Genomic DNA, 22814 nt, shown 5'->3' with positions numbered 1-22814 from the left:
GAATACATATGTGGCAGAATTTCAGTGAAATTAGACACATGCAGGTTTCCTCATAAAGTTTTTGTTCGCCGTAAAGCACGAGATGAATTATTATCCCAAATTTAGCACATAAAAACTTAGTGGTGCTTGCCTGGGTTTGAGCCCACGATCATCGGTTCTTACCACTAGGCCATCTCGAAGTAAGTTAATAATGGTGTAGTGTTACCTAAATTTCGAAGAATAAATTGCGATTGCGATGCCTTTTTAAATTAAACTTTAACTATGTTTAAAAAAAAAAAAAACAAAAATAGTTTTCATTAAAAACTGTACAGATTATATTGTTACCAGATCGTAATTACTTTGTATTCATATTATACATTAAATAGTTATATAATCTCGATACATAAATGTCATGTCAATATAAAACCCTTTGAAAAAAAAACCTTACGATCGGTATGCAATTGGCATAATTAAAACCACTTCCAGCTCTCCGGGAATTAATTAGCCAATAAACCATATATTGCTAGGTATAGAGATCACGACTTAACTTTAACATCGTAATGCTTAAACATTTCAGTACGAACGTGTTTACAAGTTGTATATTTAACTTAAAAATTATTATTTTTTTGTACTTTTTTCCGATTTATAGATTCATTATTAGATCACACTGATATCTACTCGTTTATGTTATAGTTACTGGTGGAAGGGCTATGTATGTGCAAGCTAGTCTGGGTAGGTACCATCAGATCAGGTATAATATCATCAGATATTCTACCAAAAACAGCAGTATTGTTGTGTTCCGGTTTGAAGAGTAACTGAGTCAGTCTAATTACAGGCACAAGGGATGTGTATATATATATATATATATTATGTACTGATGCATAAACGTTTCACAGTATAAGTAAACATCCTGTTATTTAATTAATATCTAGAAAGGCGACAGTATTAGATATCAAAGCCAATATAACAGGACTTGAGTTGAAAGCAGAACTGTGAGAATTCAATGAATTCCATTGCCGATACAATATATTAATGCCTACTATATATTTATATATACAATAATTATTATTAATCGAATTTACTTATGTTTAACTTTCGAAATGCTTTCCAATGCTCAATACGCTTTAGATTTTCATCCGTCACATGCAAATGCACATTAAGCTCACGAAAATTCAGTTTGCTTACTTGGATTCTAAGTAAATAAAAAATAAAAAAAATGAGCAAAAACAATTTAATTACTCCAAATGAAACTTTGAAAATATGAATCACTTTAAATCTTGATAAATTTGAAAGCGATCTTTATTGGTAAAGTAACGGAAAAAATAAAACCGGTGCACGGTTCATTGCATTTTCAGGTTAACCGTCAGCTTCAAATGTAAGAATCGATACTATTCTAATTATAAGAATATTCGACAATTCATCGACTGTGAATAATAATAATAATAATAATATCCTGGCACATTTTTCACATACGGCCATCTGATCCCAAATTAAGCTTGTACAAAGCTTGTGCTATGGGAACCAGACAACTGATATACTACATATACTACTTTTCTTTTGTAAATACATAATTATATAGAAAATTACACCCAGACTCAGGACAAACAGACATGTTCATGCACACAAATGTCTGTCCTGGGTGGGAATCGAACCCAAAACCTTCGGCGTGAATAGGCAAGTATCTACCAACCACGCCAACCGGCTCGTCAAAATCGTCAAATGAATACATATAAAACAGCTATAGATTATGTAAATAACTTCATCCACCACACACATATATTTATTGGACAAAAAAGAAAATCTTTAAATTTAGAACGATGGATACGAATAGAATGATACTTATTGTACAATTACAAACAATTCCCTACGAACTTTCTTTCAATATAAAAGAATAACACCAATTGACCCCTCATCATCTCGGTTGGACCTTAAACTGTCAGGTCAGCTTGGAATTGTCGACCACTTCTGACAATATAATCACATGTCTGCATCCTTCGCCAATTTAAAGATCGCCGCTGGAAATACATTGTTACACCCTCTGCGTATTATATTAAGGAGGATACTCAGCGACATAACTTTTCATGCAATGTAGCGTAATATATATGAACTCGATACATTACATCAAGTGAATACGACAAGACGAACATCGCAGTGCAAGCATGTTATGTTACAACTTCGAACATTACTGTTCTCATAACAGTAATAAGACTTAGTAAGTTAGACTTAAGTAAGACTAGTTCACACCGTTATTTACATTAGAAATGTAATATAACACAATAAAGGCTAAATCGTTTCGTTCCACATCGTTAGAATAACTAAGACAGATAAAAAGTGTGCGAAAATAATATTTCTTAAAACTCACTCAAAACTAAACAAAAAACTTAAGTGGTATGTAATCCAAAATAGATAATCACTTAGATAAACGTTAAATAAAAACGTTACACTGCTTTTCAATTGGCTTGAACGTAAATAAATACACACATACGAACATTGGCCAAAGTATCAAACACTCATAACATGAGTATGTGATGTAATGATCGAAGCATAAATACGTCACTAGTAGCATGCCACTTTAATGCTCATTGTCACAGTCAGAAGCAATTACAGGCACAAGAGACATAACATCTTAGTTAACAAGGTTGGCGACACGATGTATAGGATGGTTAATATTTCTTACAGTACTAATGTCTATGGGCGGTGGTGTCTGCTGGGTAATGGAAATGTTATTTCCATTGCCTGTCTGTAAATAAATTTAAAAAAAGAACATTTTCTATTGCCAGTCAAAAGTACTGTTATGACTAAAGGTAAAATATTAGGTTTGTATTTGTACATTACATACAATCAGATAGCACGCTTTTATAAACGAAGCTAACAAATTTACGCCTTCACTAAAAATGACTTAAATAATTTTGTAGGTCAAAACTAGTTTTGACCGGAATTGAGTCCTGTTAACATTTACATATGTACATCGTCATCGAACATCTATTTGTTTACATACACGCAAAGAATCTAGGTGATTATCCTCCTTAAACATGCGCATAAAGTAACAGATGAGTTAGTTGTATGCTTCCGATAAATCAGAAACCAATTAGTTTTATGGTAGTAAGAAGCCAATTCAAATTATCTATTTATATATTTAATAACATTTTAATAGGACCATGTCTGTGCATTTAATATCATTATAAGAGATTAATGATTGCGATACTACATATATCAATATAAGACTGCCTCGATGGTCTAGTGACTAGATATAAGGGCGCTGATTTAGAGGTCCTGGGTTCAAACACCACTTCAGACCATAAATAACATTGGGGTTTCTGTCAAGAAATTCTCAGTAGCAACGAGTGTTGATATTGACAGTGTTTCAACTCCTGTGTCTCGGAATGCACGTTAAGCCGCTTACTATCTCCGGTCTATCGGATTTATCATCCCAACAGATTACAATAGTATCAATAAAGAGTGCACCTACAAAATTTACAATGTTGTTACGACCGCTGTGTGTCATAAATTCTAAATACTACTATGAACTACTAATCGATTTATTGTTTTTTGTGTATGCAGTGTAATAATTCACTTCTTTTATATCACTCCTCATTTTCATGGACGGTATTTCATTACCTACAATTACCTAACATAGCAACAACATTAAACTGATATTTTGCGGTAGTGTAGCTGATGAGTTAGTATCGCACTTTTCAGTTTAACCTACAACGCAAAGTTATCAGCAGTGCTATTCTGTAAGAGCTCAGTTCATTACTCACCCGTGAAATGTTGACAACCGACCTCTGGTTGACACGCTATTTTTAATGCGTGCATTCTTGAAATGCTATAATTATTATGGTTACTGTCGTATATCACTGATATTTCACGCCCGTTTTCTGCCTCTTAGTTTCGTATTTTATTTATTTGTTTTATAGTATAGGTTGGCGGGCGAGCATGGGCCACCTGATGGTAAGTGGTCACCAACGCCCATAGACATTGGCATGTAAGAAATGTTAACCATCCCTTACATCGCCAATGCGCCACCAACCTTGAGAACGGAGATGTTGTGTCTCTTGTGCCTGTAATTTATTAATTAATTATTACATCATTTAACAAATTAAAAATAAGAAAGTTTCTTTTATTGAAATAGGTAGGCAGTCTGTTGGGCCAGCTGATGGTAAGTGGACACGAAGGCCCATAAACACTAAGAAATTCGTTACTAATACGTTAAAATGATAACTTTATTCACTAACTATACTATTAAAAACTAACATTATTTATGTACAAATAAAGGAACAATGAAACTAGGCGATGTATTATACTTATCACATACTGTTGATACTACTATGACGTAGATGACTCATATTTATTTATAAGTAAAAGAATATTTCTCGAAATAAATTTCCGTACGGTATTATTGTAATGACTTATACATGACTTAGAAACACATTGTGTTTATAATAATATAAATCTAAACTTATATAATTTTGAAAATTAATATGTCTGTTTGTTACGCTTTTAAGTTTCAATAGTTTTGGATGAAATTGGGTAAGTATAGATATTTAGGATATGTGGTAAAAATTAAAAGTTATACATTTTTTATGTAACAGTAAGGCTGACGGGCAAATGGGTCTCCAGATGGTAAATGGCCACCACCGCCCATAGACTTACCAACTTTGGTAACTAAGATGTTTCGACCGTTGTCCCTGTAATTACACTGGCTCACTCAACCTATAAAATTGCAAATGCGTTAACAATAGCTTACGCATAAAGTTTACTGAAATACAGTACAGTGGCGTGTAGTTTTTTTCAACTATGATTACTATTCGAATCCTATTTATTAATACTTACCAAATTGCTTATAATTTATATCGTGCTTAGCGGTAAAGTAAAATATCATAAGGGAATTCGTCGGATGTATCTCTATGACGCCCTACTAAACGGAATCGGCGTACACATATACAATAGTTTAGGCAAATGACCAGTGAAAAAATATTCAATATATATATTCGTAAGTACGTAATAAACGCATCCGATGAAACAAAATTTGCCTACTGTTAGACTATGTTTCGTAAAATTTAGTCCACCAGTAATTATAAGTGGAAATTTACGATTTAGACTTGGTATCACTTATCTGTTACAACGTCTATCAAAATATGTCACTCGACAAGATGTCAATATTAGTTTCGATTTTGGTCACGAACCAAAATATCCTTGTCGGACTATAGTTGATAGTAAAAATAAGTAAATACAAATAAGTATATGAGGAAAAAAAACCATGTCAAATATTATATTTAAGTCTTGTCAATATTATTCTTTTTAATTTAATAAAATGTTTTGTATTTTTAGGTCAAGAGTATATAGCAAGCGATTTTTATGAAAAATATTTACCTACATTAAACACCTATTCATTTTTTATGACATTATCACGTTTCTTTCTTTAGGTGTTATTCCACGGCTGATTCAAAGCGGATTGGAAGACTCCTGTGTTAGATTTCAAAGGACACATAAAAATCTTCATACTTTACCGCCGAGCACTGGTGGTAGGGCTTTGTGCAAGCTCATCTGGGTAGGTACCACCCACTCATCCGATATTCTATCGCAAAACAGCAGTACTTGGTATTGTTGTATTCCGGTTTGAAGGGTGAGTGAGCCAGTGTAATTACAGGCACAAGGGATATAACATCTTAGTTGCCAAGGTTGGTGGCGCATTGGATATGTAAGCGATGGTTGACATTTCTTACAATGTCAATGTCTAAGGGCGTTTGTGACCACTTACCATCAGGTGGTCCATATGCTCGTCCGCCTTCCTATTCTATTTAAAAAAAAAAAAGCACGAGATGAAGTTTCATTGGTGCTTGCCCTGATTCGAAACCACAGTCTTTGGTTAGGATTTCAAGTGTTCAAACCACTAAACCATTTCGATTATTGCTATAATATATATACAATCAAGCATCGAGCATCTTTAAACCGTATGAGTTAAAATTTTGTACAATCGTTGTCGGAATATTACCGGTATTATTATAGGTGGCGTGCGAGTCGTGTCGTAATTATTTTTTAAATTAATTTAAACAAGCATTTCAACATATGCCGGCTATAATATGAAGAAGCAAATAGGTCTGAAAAGGTCTGAAGTTATACATTTCCTCATTCCATTATAACTCACATGTTTTCACTATTTACGTTAAATATTTGCAAATTGATATGAGCTTGCTGTTCGTATCAATTATGATAATCGTATGCAATCAAATCTAGATTGCTATCTGCCAAACAAATGTTTCTTAATAGAACAACAATCATTTTAAATTATCCGCAGATAGAAATCTGAAGGTTATGTTTACACTAGTTGCTGGCGCAGAATAAGATTACATAAAATTATATTAAAATCAATTTTTTTTAATTCGTTAGAAACGTTGGTTTAAATGAAATTTATTAAAAACTTTTTAAAACCAAATGTATAAATAGTAAATCGAGCCTGATTGTGATGGTCTGAATCAAGTCACGCCATAAGGTTTGGTGGAAAGTCAAGTCAATGCACATGAACACACACACAGACTTCACAGTATTATAAGCAAGTTGTTAAAACAAGTAAATCGTAATTAAAATTTAAAAATCCTTTTAAATAAAATCATTTATCTTTATTCTAAATACGTTTTTGTTAATAATATTTCGTTTTATGATAGACGACAAAGGAATATTACGATATTCACTTGGTGATAGCTTTACGCAAGCCCGCCTAGGTAGGTGGTACCACCAACTATTCACATATTCTACCGCCAAAGATATATACTTAGTATTGTTGTGATCCGATTTGATCTCATGAGTGAGCCAGTGTAACTGTTTAAGGGTTTTTAAATAAAAACTGTTCAAGGGTTATAACATCTTAGCTCTCAAGGTTGTTGGCACACATGTCTATGGGCGGTGGTGACCACTTACCATCAGGTGACTCATTTGTGAGTCTGCCTTACTAAGCCCTAAACAATTTTCGAATCTCTTTATCAGCTTATCACTGAGTAATCGTAGACAAAACTTGCGTGTATGAATACTCACTCTGTACCGGAACCGATAAAAATTAAAACAAAAAAGAAATAACAAAAGACGGATAAGGGTACGAGTTGAGTCATAGACATATTTAATTACTTTAAACAAAAATATTATACATATTCTCATGTATGATAAATCACGTATCGCTTTTTATAATTTCTGATACGCTGACGTTATTTATAATGAGGTAGTAGCTACCCGTCCCGACTTCACCTCGGTAAGAGACCATGAATATCAACCATACACACACAAACCCATACTTCGCACACACACACACACACACACAAGTGCGGGCCGGCAAGGCGAAGGCGGCTAGTGCAGAACGTTTTTTCCGTCTGTACTGGCCGACATCGCGTTTGGACTCTACTACCACTTACCATCAGGTGGAGTAGAGTCATTTGCCCTCCCGGCGAATATATAAAAAAAAAAAACACACACACACACATGTACTTCACTGTTCATTCCAATCATCTTCACTATAATTATATTTTTATTATCTGTTGATTTTATATATCATACTATGTTAGGGAATGGTGGGTCCTTCTGACACGAGTATTAATAAACTATTTATTTCAATGGTTGCACCTCACGATATTGTTTTATACTTATAAGATGCTTATTAATAATAATACTAAAATGTAATCAGTATCGTGAGAAGCGATCTATTCGTCAGTAGGTACTGTGCTACCGCGCTACTCAACTTGAATGTACCTACCGCACGAAAATGTATATTTTGTGCGCAGTACAACGTGTTGCGCGTGAGTCATATTGGGTAATTGTTAACAAAAAAAAAATATGACTCATAAAAAAGCTTATTCGTTTTTTTTATTCGTTATTTATAACCAACGTGACTGAAACGAAATATCGAACCACATCGAAAATGGATTATACGACGACAATGAATGGAATACACGATCTATGTATGCACAAAAGCATCTTAATTTCAGACAGAAGCCACTTGTATTTAATAGCATATATATTTGACTTAGGTCCTTGCAACACTAGACGCGTGTAGTAGTCTGAAAGTAACTAAACAGACTAATTATAGTTTGATTTAAACGTATACTTAAAACTCAGCATGCTTTAAGATGGACCTTAAAAATGAAATAAATGAACGCTACTAGAATACGGGAGTCATAAGCTCCAAACCTTCTCCTCAAAAGGGAGAGGAGGCCTTACCCCAGCAGTGGGACATTAACAGGCTGTCACTTTCACATTAGATTGCTATGATAAAAATATTGATACTATATGTTGAACTTAAATATTCTAGATAAGTTATATACGCTATTTGTACGCATATAAATGAATATATGGTTTATATTTTAGAATTCATTATTACAGCGTAATCGATGAAAAATCGTCGAACCGAAAATTTTCGCGGTAAACGCTTGCAAAATTTATTATAAATACACTAAAGCGTAAAGCAATATTAGGTTTCAAAAAGGTCTTTAGACATTACTTAATAGTCTTTATCTAACTTTTATTAAAGAATTTCTCTGTATAATATAATATACAGTTATATTATAATATACATAGGTATCGTTTCTGTCGCGAAAGAAATATTATCAACTATTGTATGTAGTAGCCGCCAATTGTTTATTTAGTGAAGATAATATAGACTAATAATATAATTACTTGTATATATAATATTGTTAAAAATTTTCCATTAGGAATTTTTCCTGATGGACCCAATTTTTGGTTTGTGACTCAAAATTTTAACAACCAACCTTAGTAGGCCACCAGAATACTGGTATAAGAAAGTGATTAAATTAATATTATAAATATAAATTTGACTATTATTTTTCGCCTCGAAAATATTAATATTCTAACCGACCATATCAATCATCGCGTGATTGGCTTATAGTTATCATTAAAGTTCTTTAAGCAAATTTATAAACCCCATATAAAAATTGAGACTACCATCTCGACTTTGTACGTATAAAGTTCACACAAAATTCAACAGTTACAATACCAATTTAGCCATTCACCGTTAAAATTTCCAAGAATACTCTCTTTTTTTATAGAATAGGAAGGCGAACGAGCATATGGGCCACCTGATGGTAAGTGGTCACCAACGCCCATAGACATTGGCATATAAGAAATGTTAACCATCGCTTACATCACCAATGCGCCACGAACCTTGAGAACTAAGATGTTATGTCCCTTATGCCTGTAATTACACTGGCTCACTCTCCCTTCAAACCGGAACACAACAATACCAAGTACTGACTCTTAGTTGGTAGATAGCGAAAATAAGCCTATATCCAAATTTCAACTTTCTAGGCTACGTATTTATAGCTGTGCGTTTTTAATGAGACTAGTGAGTTTGGAATTTAATCGATCGTGTGACAGACACAAGCAAAACAAAATTAAACCATTTCCTCTTAAACATTCCTTTTCATATACGATTCATCTAAATCTAAACTATACTTACCTTAGTAAGAAACTTTATAATTGTTCAAACAATAACACATACTAGGAGGTAATTACTTTATCAGTCAAACTTTAAACAATGTTATCGTTACACGTACAATCTAAAATTACGTAACCATAAAACATATAGGTTTATTTGACTTTATACATATTATTTATGGAACTAAACCACTCAAGAATTTCGTTAATCGCGAACACAATGAACAATTCACATGACGTGTGAATATTTAGACATTTAAACACTGAGAGCCGGTTGACATTATGTCGAACCCATAAATATATCGTATGTGTTTCAATACCAGTACTTTAGTGGAATCCGATAAAAATATCAAAATGTCAATATTAAAAGTACTTAGTTAATCAAAACAATGAGAGCTAGGTCACTTTATGCGGATACCGACAAGTATTTAATTCAATAGAATTTATTACATTAGTGAAATCGGTAAAAACGCATTTTTCGGATATAATTTATAATTTTATTCAATTAAAACTTATTTCGTTTTAATGATTGTACAAATATAGACAAACTAGTCAAGCCATCCGCGGCTTCATCCGCCCCTGACGAGGTATTGGATACCTTATGTCCTTATCAATACTGACAACGCGTTTGCAAAATTTCGCGATGATCGGTTAAAGATTTATGAGTTATGAAGGAAAAGTGTAACAAACTCACTTTCGCATTTATAATATTAGTAAGAATTAATAAATAAATATTAACAATGAAACTGCTGCTAACTCGACCAATGTAACGTTTTAACGTTAACATGTGCACAGTTACAAGCCACATGCTTTTCTTTAAAGCCGTAGACACGACATGCTGTGTGAAGCCATAGCTAACGGCCGGCAAGCGACAAAACTGTCGGTGCGTTTTAATGTAAACCGGCTCTGTATTGTTTTCGAAACCGACACGCTACACATATGGGTCAATATGTTACCTTGACCGATTTATTTTCCGTGAGTTTAACTTGTTTTATTAATCTGCGGTAATTTAAATATGAAGTCGAGATGGCCTAGTGGTTGAACGCGTGAATCTTAACCGACGATCGTGGGTTCAAACCCGGGCAAGCACCACTGAATTTTCATGTGTTTAATTTGTGTTTATAATTCATCTCGTGCTTGACGGTAAAGGAAAACATCGTGAGGAAACCTGCATGTGTCTAATTTTATTAAAATTCTGCCACATGTGTATTCTACCAACCCGCATTGGAGCAGCGTGGTGGAATAAGCTCCAAACCTTCTCCTCAAAAGGGAGACGAGGCCTTAGCCCAGCAGTGGGACATTAACAGGTTGTTACTGTTACTGTACTGGTAATTTAAATATAAGCATAATTTGAATAAAATCTACATACTATCCATCTATTGAGTCATAAAGGCTATTTTCTAACTACTAAACTTAAAATATATATAAACTTGTTTGACAATATTGAAAAAATCAAAATAGATTAAATATTTTTATACATAAACATAAAAAGTATATAGGGTACAAAGAGAAGCCTACATGAACACAACAAACATAACTATTTCAAAAGATACAAAGCCACATCGACCACATATTTATATATAACAATGAAACCACACATATATATGATATGATATGATATTACTATCATATGTCACGCGCGTACAAAGTTATAGTATCACACAGTTGATGACCAACTTATCATATCGACCCTAACGACAATAAATCTTAATTGATATCAGTTTTGTTTTGTTTAATCACGTGTATTATCGATAGAAGCGTTTATTATACAGCTTGTTGCAAGTTGTGTGCATGTGTGTCGTTACTGAGCGTTTTTTTTAAAAACATTCTAAATTCAAAACTCACATCACGTAATATCATTATTAGTAAACTAGTTTATACACGCAGTTTCACCCTCGTTGATGTTTGGTTTATATTAAGCGACTTAATTGAAACTTGCATTATGAAATTATATATATCATATTTTTATCTGTTGTAATATTACCAGTATATCTGCATGTTACGCTTTAAAAAAAACATAATACTACTTTTGAATAAACCTTATATCTGACATTTACACGTTTAAGTTTTTTAATAATTGTTAATATATTGCAATGATACAAAAACAATATAAATTAAGATGTTACTTACAAATCAAAATAATACCTATCATTTTGTTGCTAACCTGAATCACGCTATTAAAATTTTCAATAACTTAGAATATAAATATAAATTAAATTCGTCCTCCAACTGGTTAAGACAGCTCGCAAGTGAAAAATCTCCTCGACACATTTGCATACATGATCATAATATTATTATTATCTATTCCTGAACAGTTATGATTCACGCGTTCTTACCACTGGACTATCTCGACTTAACCGATGAACGTGGGTGGGTTCAAACCCGGGCAAGCACCTCTGAATTTTCATGTGCTTAATTTCTGTTTATAATTCATTTCATGCTTTTCGGTGAAGGAAAACATCGTGAGGAAACCTGCATGTGTCTAATTTCATCGAAATTCGGCCACATGTGTATTCCACCAACCAGCACTGGAGCAGCGTGGTGGAATAAGCTCCAAACCTTCTTCTCAAAAATGGAGAGGAGGCCTTAGCCCAGCAGTGGGACATTTACAGGCTGTTACTGAACAGTTATGATAATATCGTAAAGCGTGTTTGGTTTTATTTGAACGGCTACACATCTCTGCTATCTGCGAACGACTCTTCCTAATGATTTGGGATGGTTAAACGCTTAAAGATGACATCGACATTGTGATAATCACACTTGGAGCAAAACTCAAAACAAAATTTACTGTTAATATATTGTATATATAATTTATTTAAGTATAATTAACTTAAGCATTTCAATACTAATACGAACATGGTCATGGAGATATGATTAGATGGATTTTCAGAAAATTCGTTGACAAAACATTAAAAATAAGAATATTAAATACATCACGATTGTCACGTCGATAGTTAAATTAATTGAAATATATGTATAAATATATATATGTATATATATAAAATACTAAAACCTCCATAACGCGTCTGGCATAAGTTTACAATTATATGTTATATATAATTGTAAGTCTATATCAATAAAGTGATATTGATTAAAACACAAAAACATGAAAGATAAGCGTTATCGTTAAATTTATAAGAATTGCAACATATAAAAAAAAACAATACATTAACTTTCAAGTCTCAAATATTAAATATAAACCCTTATCAATATATATATAGTAACAAACCTGCGCGTGCCGTAATTGATTGACGAGAGTGGAACATCGTTCGGGGTCTTTTCGACCGTCGAAGGAATCCAACTCCGCCGCGATCATGTTGAGTGCGTCATCGGCGAAGAAAAACTGCGCTAGAAGCGAACGGTCGTCCCTCTATAACAAATGAAAAAAAACGAATTAAAATACTTTTAATTAAAAATAAGTAATAAGAACTTAATCTAATCGAAACTGCATATGGACATTTTGAATGGTGGTTTACATATCTTTGCAAGCCTTATTTTATTGTATAGGTCGCGGGAGGTGTGTGGGGCTCTAAAACCAGCGACAAATCGCCCGGTAAACCAATTTCCCAGTCATGATGGATCATATCAGTCGACCGCGTACACATAATACCGTGCCGTCCTGACTGCTGACTTACATCTACAGGTCTGGTCTTACCTTGCAAGTCAAATAATGTCAGCCTATATTGATTACTGGACATAAAGCAATTTTGAAAAACTTTACGGTCACCAAGCAAGCGGTCTATGATTATCAAACAGCCATAGAAACATCTGAACCATAGATAATCAAAGAAAATTAAACATAATTTCGAAAAACTTTATACATTTAAAGTGTGAGTGAGCCAATGTAATTACGGGCACGACGAATATTTCATCTTGAATCCCATAGCTACCAACGCATCGCTAATAAGTTTTATGGATAATGCCATTTGTGAATATCTATAACAATAATAATAAATTTTCTTTCTGTCACGCTTTCACGGTTAAACCACTGAACCGATTTTGATAATGTTTGTTATGAAGCAAGCTTGAACCCCAAGTAAGTTGGCTACTTTTATATACCTATCCATTTTCAACTCATAAACTTGTAATCTATACAAAAAAAAACCTTAAATAAGAAATAGCTTAATCTAGCAACGCATAAATTAAAGAATCATTAAGCAAATGTTTCAAGTTCAACAAACGGAAATTTATCAATTAACAAAAATAAAACACTTAAAAAAAGAACAAGTGAACGGATAAGAAACAACATTTAATTCATAATACTTCCTACACAATTTACTTAACTTTATTATCGAAATAAAAAATAATTAAACAAAATAACAATTGTATTATAAAGGGACATAAAAAAAAATTCGAAAGTGCACGAATACTGACCAAATATGTAAAAGTAAAAGGTCCTTTTCGTGCACAAAATAAAACTGGTTTGAAACGTGAAGTTTTTTATGAAAGTATTTCTTATTATTAAACAACTCCAGTATTGTTAATTACAAAGCCTTGCTTTGGAGAAAAAGAGCGGAGTGCGGCCGGATTCTAAGTTCACGGCCTTTGGAACCAATAAAAGTGACTAAATCAACAAAAAGGTTCTTTAAACGATATTCAATTTTGATTATGCAAAAAGTTTAACGCGTAAAGAGTTTTTATGTGATTAAAATAAAACATTATGAAAGTAAATACAAGCCTGTAATAACATAGCAACGCGATCATTTACATTGTTAAAAAGTATTTTAATTGCTATCTTCTTTACTTTATCACCATTGACATTGTGCATAACATAACAGCTTTGCTCATTTCAATGACTATGTTTTCAAACTGATAAGCCTTCCTTATGATGATAATAGTCTGATTGGCACTGTTACGTTAATTATATTGTTACATGCAACAGTATGATATATTAATTTTATAATAGAATTACGTGTCAAAGTTTTCGTAAAAGTGCTTTCTTTGCACTAAAAATATTGGGAATGAGATCACGAACAATCATATTTACAAATAACAGAAAAATGCGGGAAAAATAGGCATAAATTTGTTTAGTATGCCGCTAAGTTTGAGTATGATGACGTCATCATTGTCCTGCTTATAAGGCACAAATTTGTGCGAAAACACAAGTGCACTCTCTATTCCCTCACTCTCATAATCCGATCGGAGGGCACGACCGGAAAGAAATAACAGACCAACGGCTTTACGTGTTTTCCGAGGCACGGGATTTTTAATTCATTGTCCATTTCCGAAATATTTTATTTTACTATCTAAGGACCAAACAATTTTCAACTTTATTTTAAAAAGTCAGCTAAGTGAGAGCGATTAGCTGAAATTTAATATCTACGTCCCAGCAAGATAAAACACGGTGTATGGTTCCCGATATATTGGCAACGAGCCAACCCATCTCGAAGCCTGAATCATATCGTAAAATGTGTTTAAGCCTCGAAAATACATATCAGATATAAAACCGCTACAAAGTTTTTATACAATAATTCGTATACCTACACAATTAAAACGTAGGTTTAAAAATATAATTCATTCAAAAAAAACATTACATCCAAGTGTTTTAGATTATAGTAAAGAAAAAAAAGGATATTTTTTGTTTTGATTATATATAATATATTTAATTGCATATATCAACTAAGTTTCCACTTTAAAAAAAAAACACAATCATTTTTAACATTACAAATCTAATAACGGCAGATATTGAATTAAAATTATTCAGAAAAAATAATAGCAACATCTCATTCGTTGTTATTAAATATATTAATGTTTATAGTTAACTTATTATAAGTGAAAGAAGTACAGATATCGACTTCAAATCAATCCTCTCTCTCTTCTCTTCAATCAAAACGATCCCAATAAACCAGTTCACAAAAAAGTCATATTATACAACTACATTAGTTCCATTAAGAAGTGAATATTCCAAATTACGTCCATCACAAAAACGACGTCGTTACGTCCATCACGACAATTTTTATCATATGGATTATATGACGCCATTACGACAAATCATTTCTTACAAAGAGGCCATCACAAATCCGGTTGCAGAAATCGCAAAAAGTAAACAGACGGTATTTATTTCACTGTCACTCGTAAATAGTCAGAGAAAGTTAAATAAAAACACGAGTTGAAAGATTTAAAGAAAATCAAAAGCAGAAAAAATATGTCGCTGTTTTTATTAATTCCTGTTATGATAATAAATCTTTTATACATAAAAAAAACTTAAGTAATGAATTTTAATATTTTATCTCTAAGTGGTTTTTTTTTTTCATAATATTATGTTTAATTAAATATTTTGATAACAAATTTAAAGATATGGAAGTAACCAATTTTTTGTAGGTATTTCTCTCTAGTCGTATAAATAAATGATTGGAAAAGTTTCGTAATATTTTAGAAGGAAAAATGTATAAATAATATTTAAAAAATATCGTGAACTAGAAACCAGATAACGCATTTAGAAGAAGAGGTATTTCAATACTTACAAGGAAAACGCTTGGGGATTCCCTGAGAACAACATTAAATACATTCATTATAATAAGAAATATTATTTATTGTAATTCAGAATTCCATATAATTTCATAACTAATAACAAATTATTTATCAAGATTTAACTTTCAAAAGTTAAAATATAACAAATATTGACCGAATCTCAGCCGGCATCTCGATGACAAGCCAAGAAGAGCTCGTTCTTCTCAATCTTGTTCGATGGCAAGAAAATCTGACGCGATCGGTTATATCAGAAATACGACGTTAATTGCTTTACGTTTTTTCCAAGGCACGGATTGCAACACTTCAAATTCTAACTCCAGACCTTTCTTAGAATATCATATCAGAAAAAGCCAATTAAACCCACAGACAGTCAGTATTAAACTATTGTTTATATTATAAAATGATATTATGTAAAAAGCCGAGATGGTCTAGTGGTTAGAACGAGTGAATCTTAACCGATGATCGTGGGTTCAAACCCGTACAAGCACCACTGAATTTTCATGTGCTTAATTTGTGTTTATAATTCATTTCGTGCTTGACGGTGAATGAAAACATCGTTAGGAAATCTGCATGTGTCTAATTTCATTGAAATTATGCCACATGTGTATTCTACCAACCCGCATTGGAGCAGCGTGGTGGAATAAGCTCCAAACCTTCTCCTCAAAAGGGAGGGGAGGCCTTAGTCCAGCAGTGGGACATTAACAGGCTGTTACTGTACTGTTATGTAAAATTTGTTTATATATGTAAATATACGTCTCAACATTAAATATTTTGTTCAATACGTTGAATCGTAATCCGTAGTTATGTTTTTGTTGTTGTTACAAGGTCTGTTACGAGTTAATACGTCATCTTGCTTGATTACGTCATATTTAAGTTTATCGTATAATATTTATATTGTAAAAAGTTACATGTTGTTATATCGACGTAATATGAGAGAATATAACCGGCCCTAACGTTTTCATAGCGAGCACTGACAACACAAAAAATTTTCTTAACAAAAATAATAAATTTTATTACAAAAGGCATTGTTAACAATCTTTTTCAAAAAGTATATATGGTATATAAACTCTGTAAGACACAATTTTATCGAAGTTGACTTTTCTAAAAGCCTTGTTTATGTCAAAACAATGGTTTCGATTCCGTTTAATACTATTTAATTTAGCAGAATTAGTTTAGCAGAAACAATAACATTAAAAGTCTAATTATTAGGTTATATAATACTACTCCAATTATTGAATTGGAATTGTTTAAAAAGGAATCTAAACCATTGTCGTTGCTGGCTGATATATATAAAATAAGAAAAATGTGATTGGATGTATTAGTACTGCGTTAGTGAGGCGGTGATTATAATCATTGTTTTATAATGGCATTGTGAATATAAATACATCTGGGTAGATACCACCATTCATCAGATATTCTACCGCAAAATAGCAGTACTTGATATTGTTGTGTTCCGGTTTGAAGGGTGAGTGAGTCAGTGTAATTACACGCACAAGGGATATAACATCTTAGTACCCAAGGTTGGTGGCGCATTGGTGATGTAAGCGATATTCTATAAAAAAATCTCCTGGTGTCGGGCCACCTATTCACGAACTAAAACAATACCAAGTAGGGTTGGTGTCAAGCCTACTTATGTTAATCTTTGCCCTTGAGTCCAGACAAACATTACAAAAACTATTATAGCTACATTTTACAGATACAAAAAGTGTGTTAAATCAATTACTATACAATAATGATATACTGTAAACATAATATGTGATTACAACACGAAAACAGAGCAGTCATACCCGTATTAGTTAGCGTTATTAGTCATCAAACATTTGCTAGGCGTAGCTAGCTCTTATTGTCTTTACGATAAAGGTGATTTCAATTATATACCATTTGATATAACTCCTCAAATTGACCTCGACATTGCGTACTCACATAGAATCAAATGCGTTTTAATCAGATACTAGCATGAAATATGAATCATATCATTAATTGATTTCGTATTCGGGTATTGCTAGACAATAGTGTGGGTTCTACCAGAAACCTTAAGTTAAAAAAACGGTATTGCTATCTCTTTCTAATATGGGATTACAGTAACAGCCTGTAAATGTCCCACTGCTGGGCTAAGGCCTCCTCTCCCTTTTTTTTTTGAGGAGAAAGTTTGGAGCTTATTCCACCACGCTGCTCCAGTGCGGGTTGGTGGAATACACATGTGGCAGAATTTCGATGAAATTAGAAACATGCAGGTTTCCTCACGATGTTTTCCTTCACCGAAAAGCACGAGATGAATTATAAACAGAAATTAAGCACATGTAATGTCAGAGGTGCTTGCCCGGGTTTGAACCCACGTTCATCGGTTAAGATTCACGCGTTCTTACCACTGGGCCATCTCGGCTTATATGGGATTAAGGAGAGAGAAAGTCTTAAATTACTCTTAAATTAGTAGTAGCGCCAATTTACAGGAGGTATTTGTGCGCAATTATCTTGTACAGGAAGTGACGAAACCAGTAGAAGTTTTTCGAATAATAAAAAATAAAAATATACGTATTTTTTTTATCATCGACCAAGATTCGAATTTGAGATAGACGTAAATTATCAGTGATGAGATAAATCAAACAGTTTCATGAAAAACATTTAAAGTTGCTTTTAATTTAGATGACGATCATTTTTTTTTATTTAAATATTTCTTATTTCTGTTTCTTATTTTAATTTATATACATTTGTTACCTCTTTTCGTAAAATGTGTTTGGGAATGGTGAGTTCTCCTGTAATTGGTTTTTGCATTGGTGTTTGGCATGTTTTGGATGTCTGTAATTTACAACTGTTGGAAATCCAAATAAACAAATCATGGAAATCTAACTAGCAACTAGTATTGACATTTTTTTATTTGCAATTAAAATCCGGACGAGTTAATGAACCTATGAGTAATTTAACCTTTGGTAACATAAAGGTTAAAAGAGGCATTCATACTAAAATTTTCTACTTACATAAATAAATAATTCAATTGTATTTAATTAACATACCTATAGCTTATTACAATCAAAGAAAGAGTAGACGTAAACAAAGCTTACATTTACGTATTCCATGTGATTTGCTAATCAAGCCTTGATTAATATTTCTTAATTTATAATACAACACTATTCCATTCAACTATACACTTTAATTTTACTTTAAAAATTCCGATAACAAATTCGCCGACATTCAAGACGACATTTTTTTTGCAAATCCATAAGTAAAATTATAGATTATTCAAGATCCGAGATCAATGACAGCATCAATTCAACGTCAAAGTTGTTTATATGTCTCCTCTCGAGGCTGGAGTATAGCCTATATTGTGTATTTTTATTGTCATAAAAGTGTACTTCTAAGTTTCTTACCGGTCGTCTAGACAGAATCTAAATAAAAGACCGATAGTAAATAATGATAAATCTTGTAAAATGACGAAACAAATATGCTTGAAACAGCTTACTTACTAAATAATGTATATTTTGATTTGATTTATAAAAGTATTATTTATTTAAAGGAATTAAATTAATAAGAACATACAAATAAATATGACTGTACGAATCATGGCCGCGTGAAATGATGTCAAGAATACTAGCAGAATTTCTCAATTGAATCACAAGCCCAATTGTCGGGGGGATAAAATGAACCGTCACTTCTGTCACCAGGACAGTCAAGTCAAGCAAAGCATTGGTGAAGCCAATGCATCTTACGGTAGATTCCAAACACTTAAATTATTCTACCTAAAAAAACCTCCTCAAAAAAATGGCCTTAGCCCAGCAGTGGGACATTCACAGCCTGTTACTGTACTACAAAACGTAACTTCTTTTATGTGTTATTTTACGAAGTGTTAACCAGGGCGCGAGAAGTGCCTGTGTAATGAAATGCGTCTCGCGTAAGGGACACACCAACTTTGTGTATCGTATTACAATTTACAAATCATTAGTGTTGGCTTGAATACTGTATTCACTAATAACGTAAGTTTATTTTTATAAAATTTCCCACTGCAATAACAACTTTGTTCGCGATTTCTTGACGTCGGTTTTAAATGCATGAGTAATCTAGAGAACAGGGGAGGAATAACACATTACGAAAAAATAAACAAGATTATAAGATTATAATTCACTACGTTTATAAAGGTCGCTTTTTTATCGCTAAAAATAGAAATTAAAATTTATTAAACTCAAAACGTATACGAAATTTAAAACGTATTTATAACACCGTTTTATTTATATTAAGTTTTTAAATACCTTTAATATTAGTGTAAGCGATACCACAATTTGTTACAGCCGTAAGAACTTTTTTAACATTAATTATTTTAAAAATGTTAAATTTGTATACATTATAGAATTAAGTAAAATATAATTAAATAAAAAAAAGCCGAGATGGCCTAGTGGTTAGAACGCGTGAATCTTAACCGACGATCGTGGGTTTAAACCCGGGCAAGCACAACTGAATTTTCATGTGCTAAATTGTGATTATAATTCATCTCGTGCTTGACGCTGAAGGAAAACATCGTGAGGAAACCTGCATGTGTCTAATTTCATTGAAATTCTACCACATGTGTATTCTACCAACCCGCATTGGAGCAGCGTGGTGGAATAAGCTCCAAACCTTTTCCTTAAAAAGGGAAAAGAGGCCTTAGCCCAGCAGTGGGACATTAACAGGCTGATACTGATTAGAATTTAATTAGGCTTTTAGTAAAGGATACCTTTTCCATTTCCAATTAGATATTATGAGTTTAAAATAGCCCTATCGTATAATATAAATCATAGTCGCGAACACGTAACACACATGAATGTATAAAATTCAGATAAGCATTTATATAATAATAATATTAGTATGGTTAGGGTTTATAGTAGTATGGTTGTTATGGTCGTACCATATCTACTTATATACGCTGACTTTCAAGAAAAAACAGTCCGTGCTATGGCTTCAGCGTACAATCACCTCATAATTAAGGGCTTCGTCTCCATGACGGTTCAAGGTGCTCCAGGCACGAATATAATGACGTAAATAAGGTCAAAACACTCGTTTTCTTATAAAAAAAAAGAGAAAAAGTATTCGTTACTTTAAAAACATACTTATATATTCCAACTAACGAAACGCCCAGTCTCTAAGAATGTAATTATTGTGTTATTATTACAGAGAATATGAATTATTTTTACTATCGCTATTCTTGTAGTATATGAATATAAGAAGCCGAGATGGCCCAGTGGTAAGAACGCGTGAATCTTAACCGATGATTGTGGGTTCAAACCGGACAAGCACCACTAAATTTTCATGTGTTTAATTTTTGATTATAATTCATCTCGTGCTTTACGGCGAAGGAAAACATCGTGAGGAAAACTGCATGTGTCTAATTTCATTGAAATTCTGCCACATGTGTATTCTACCAACCCGCATTGGAGCAGCGTGGTTGGTGGGCCTTTAGCCCAGCAATGGGACATTCACAGGCTGTTACGGTTACGGTTATTCTTATAGTTGAAAACGAAGTCAATTAGTAGGCTTAATTCACGAATATAAATTTCTTTAATAGTATTTAACTTAAAAATGACTAGACATATTATTTTACTACTAGCCGTTATATGTTAGATGTAAATTAAAATACAACAATCTTTAACAATAAAATAAGAATAAACAAAAAAAAATATCCGCTTTAAACCACGACGGTCCAGGAGTTTTTACGTCACGGTCAAGCAAAACACTAAAATTTAAATCTTATACAAACAAAAAAAAAAAAACCGATAAATTGTGTTGAAATTTATTAACATAACATAAACTATAATACCATAAAAGCGGCTAACATTCTCGCCGAAATTCCAAGCGCGTGACTCGTACAATAACTCGGAAATGTTGACTTTGTTTAAGTTTTCACTAATATTTTACAGAGAATGCTTTTGAGTAAAATATTTTGCTTAGTCAGGAATACAAAAACTTTGTAAACTTAACTATATACCGAATATATCATACGCGATTTTTTCATTAAAACAAATCGTCTGATATCGTCTCTGGTAACCGAATAAATGAACATATATATACATATATAATATTTTCATTGTTTTATTTTTTCTTGGATGTACTAAAAGATCTTTAAGGTCTTTTATACTTAATTCTCTTTTAGCAATCATTGTTTATATTTTATTTCTAGTATACATAAAATATTTTAATGATCATTGTTAGTAAATAATAAATAGTTTTAATGGCTACTTGGTTCAATTTAATCTAAATATAATGAAATAATATTTACAAAGAGAATTATATCTGTATGAAAATAATAAGAACTCTTTTTTAAATTTTTTTTATCTCTGCGACGTACATATTGTACGTAATAAAGCGCTAAATAAAGTAAGCAGTTATATATAATAATAATGTCCTCCAGACCGATTTCGACCACAGCGGTCAATCTCAAGAGAGATTAGCCAACTACGCAGGAGACAGTATAGTTCACAAGCGTGTGCGCAATCACAGGTGCACCTCATTCCCTAACTTCCATAATCCGATGGGACGGTAATCCGACACGACCGGAAACAGTTCAGGCGCAGGACCAACGGTTTTACGTGCTTTCCGAGGCACGGGATTGTACACACTTCCAACTTTCAGACTCCGGGCTGCTAATGAGAATTTTTCTGAGAGAAAAGCTCAATAACTTTTTATTGGCCCGACCTGGGAATTGAACCAGACCTCCGGGTCTGCGGCCTCATATTAAGCAACTAGACCAACGAGGCAGCCAGCAGTTGGTACTGCTGGCTGCTAGTATGTGTATTTATATATAAATACATACGCATAGTACTCTTACATATATTATTAACATGCAGTTAAATATAGTTCTCTTCGATTGAGACAGTTGATATTTCACATTCATGTTATCTAACACTATATCGGCAATCAAATAATTTATCTCGCATGATTGATGACTGTGTTTAAACAATTGC

At 32.7% G+C, this 22814-nt stretch overlaps 1 protein-coding gene across 2 annotated transcripts in view; it reads right to left on the bottom strand.

Moving 5' to 3' along the window:
- The window catches only part of LOC126778086 (lateral signaling target protein 2 homolog), a 77591-nt gene that overhangs the window by 32672 nt on the left and 22105 nt on the right, over positions 1 to 22814 (bottom strand). For both annotated transcript variants that reach the window (XM_050501451.1, XM_050501452.1), the window contains exon 2: positions 12647 to 12787. In XM_050501451.1, coding sequence (XP_050357408.1) covers positions 12647 to 12787 — 141 coding nt within the window. The remainder of the gene's footprint in view (positions 1 to 12646; positions 12788 to 22814) is intronic.

This window comes from Nymphalis io, chromosome 25 (assembly GCF_905147045.1).
Source record: "Nymphalis io chromosome 25, ilAglIoxx1.1, whole genome shotgun sequence".
In the NCBI taxonomy this organism is placed as follows: domain Eukaryota; kingdom Metazoa; phylum Arthropoda; class Insecta; order Lepidoptera; family Nymphalidae; genus Nymphalis; species Nymphalis io.
The sequence above is the reverse complement of the archived record's forward strand: the minus strand, read 5'-3'. Positions and strand labels throughout refer to the sequence as shown.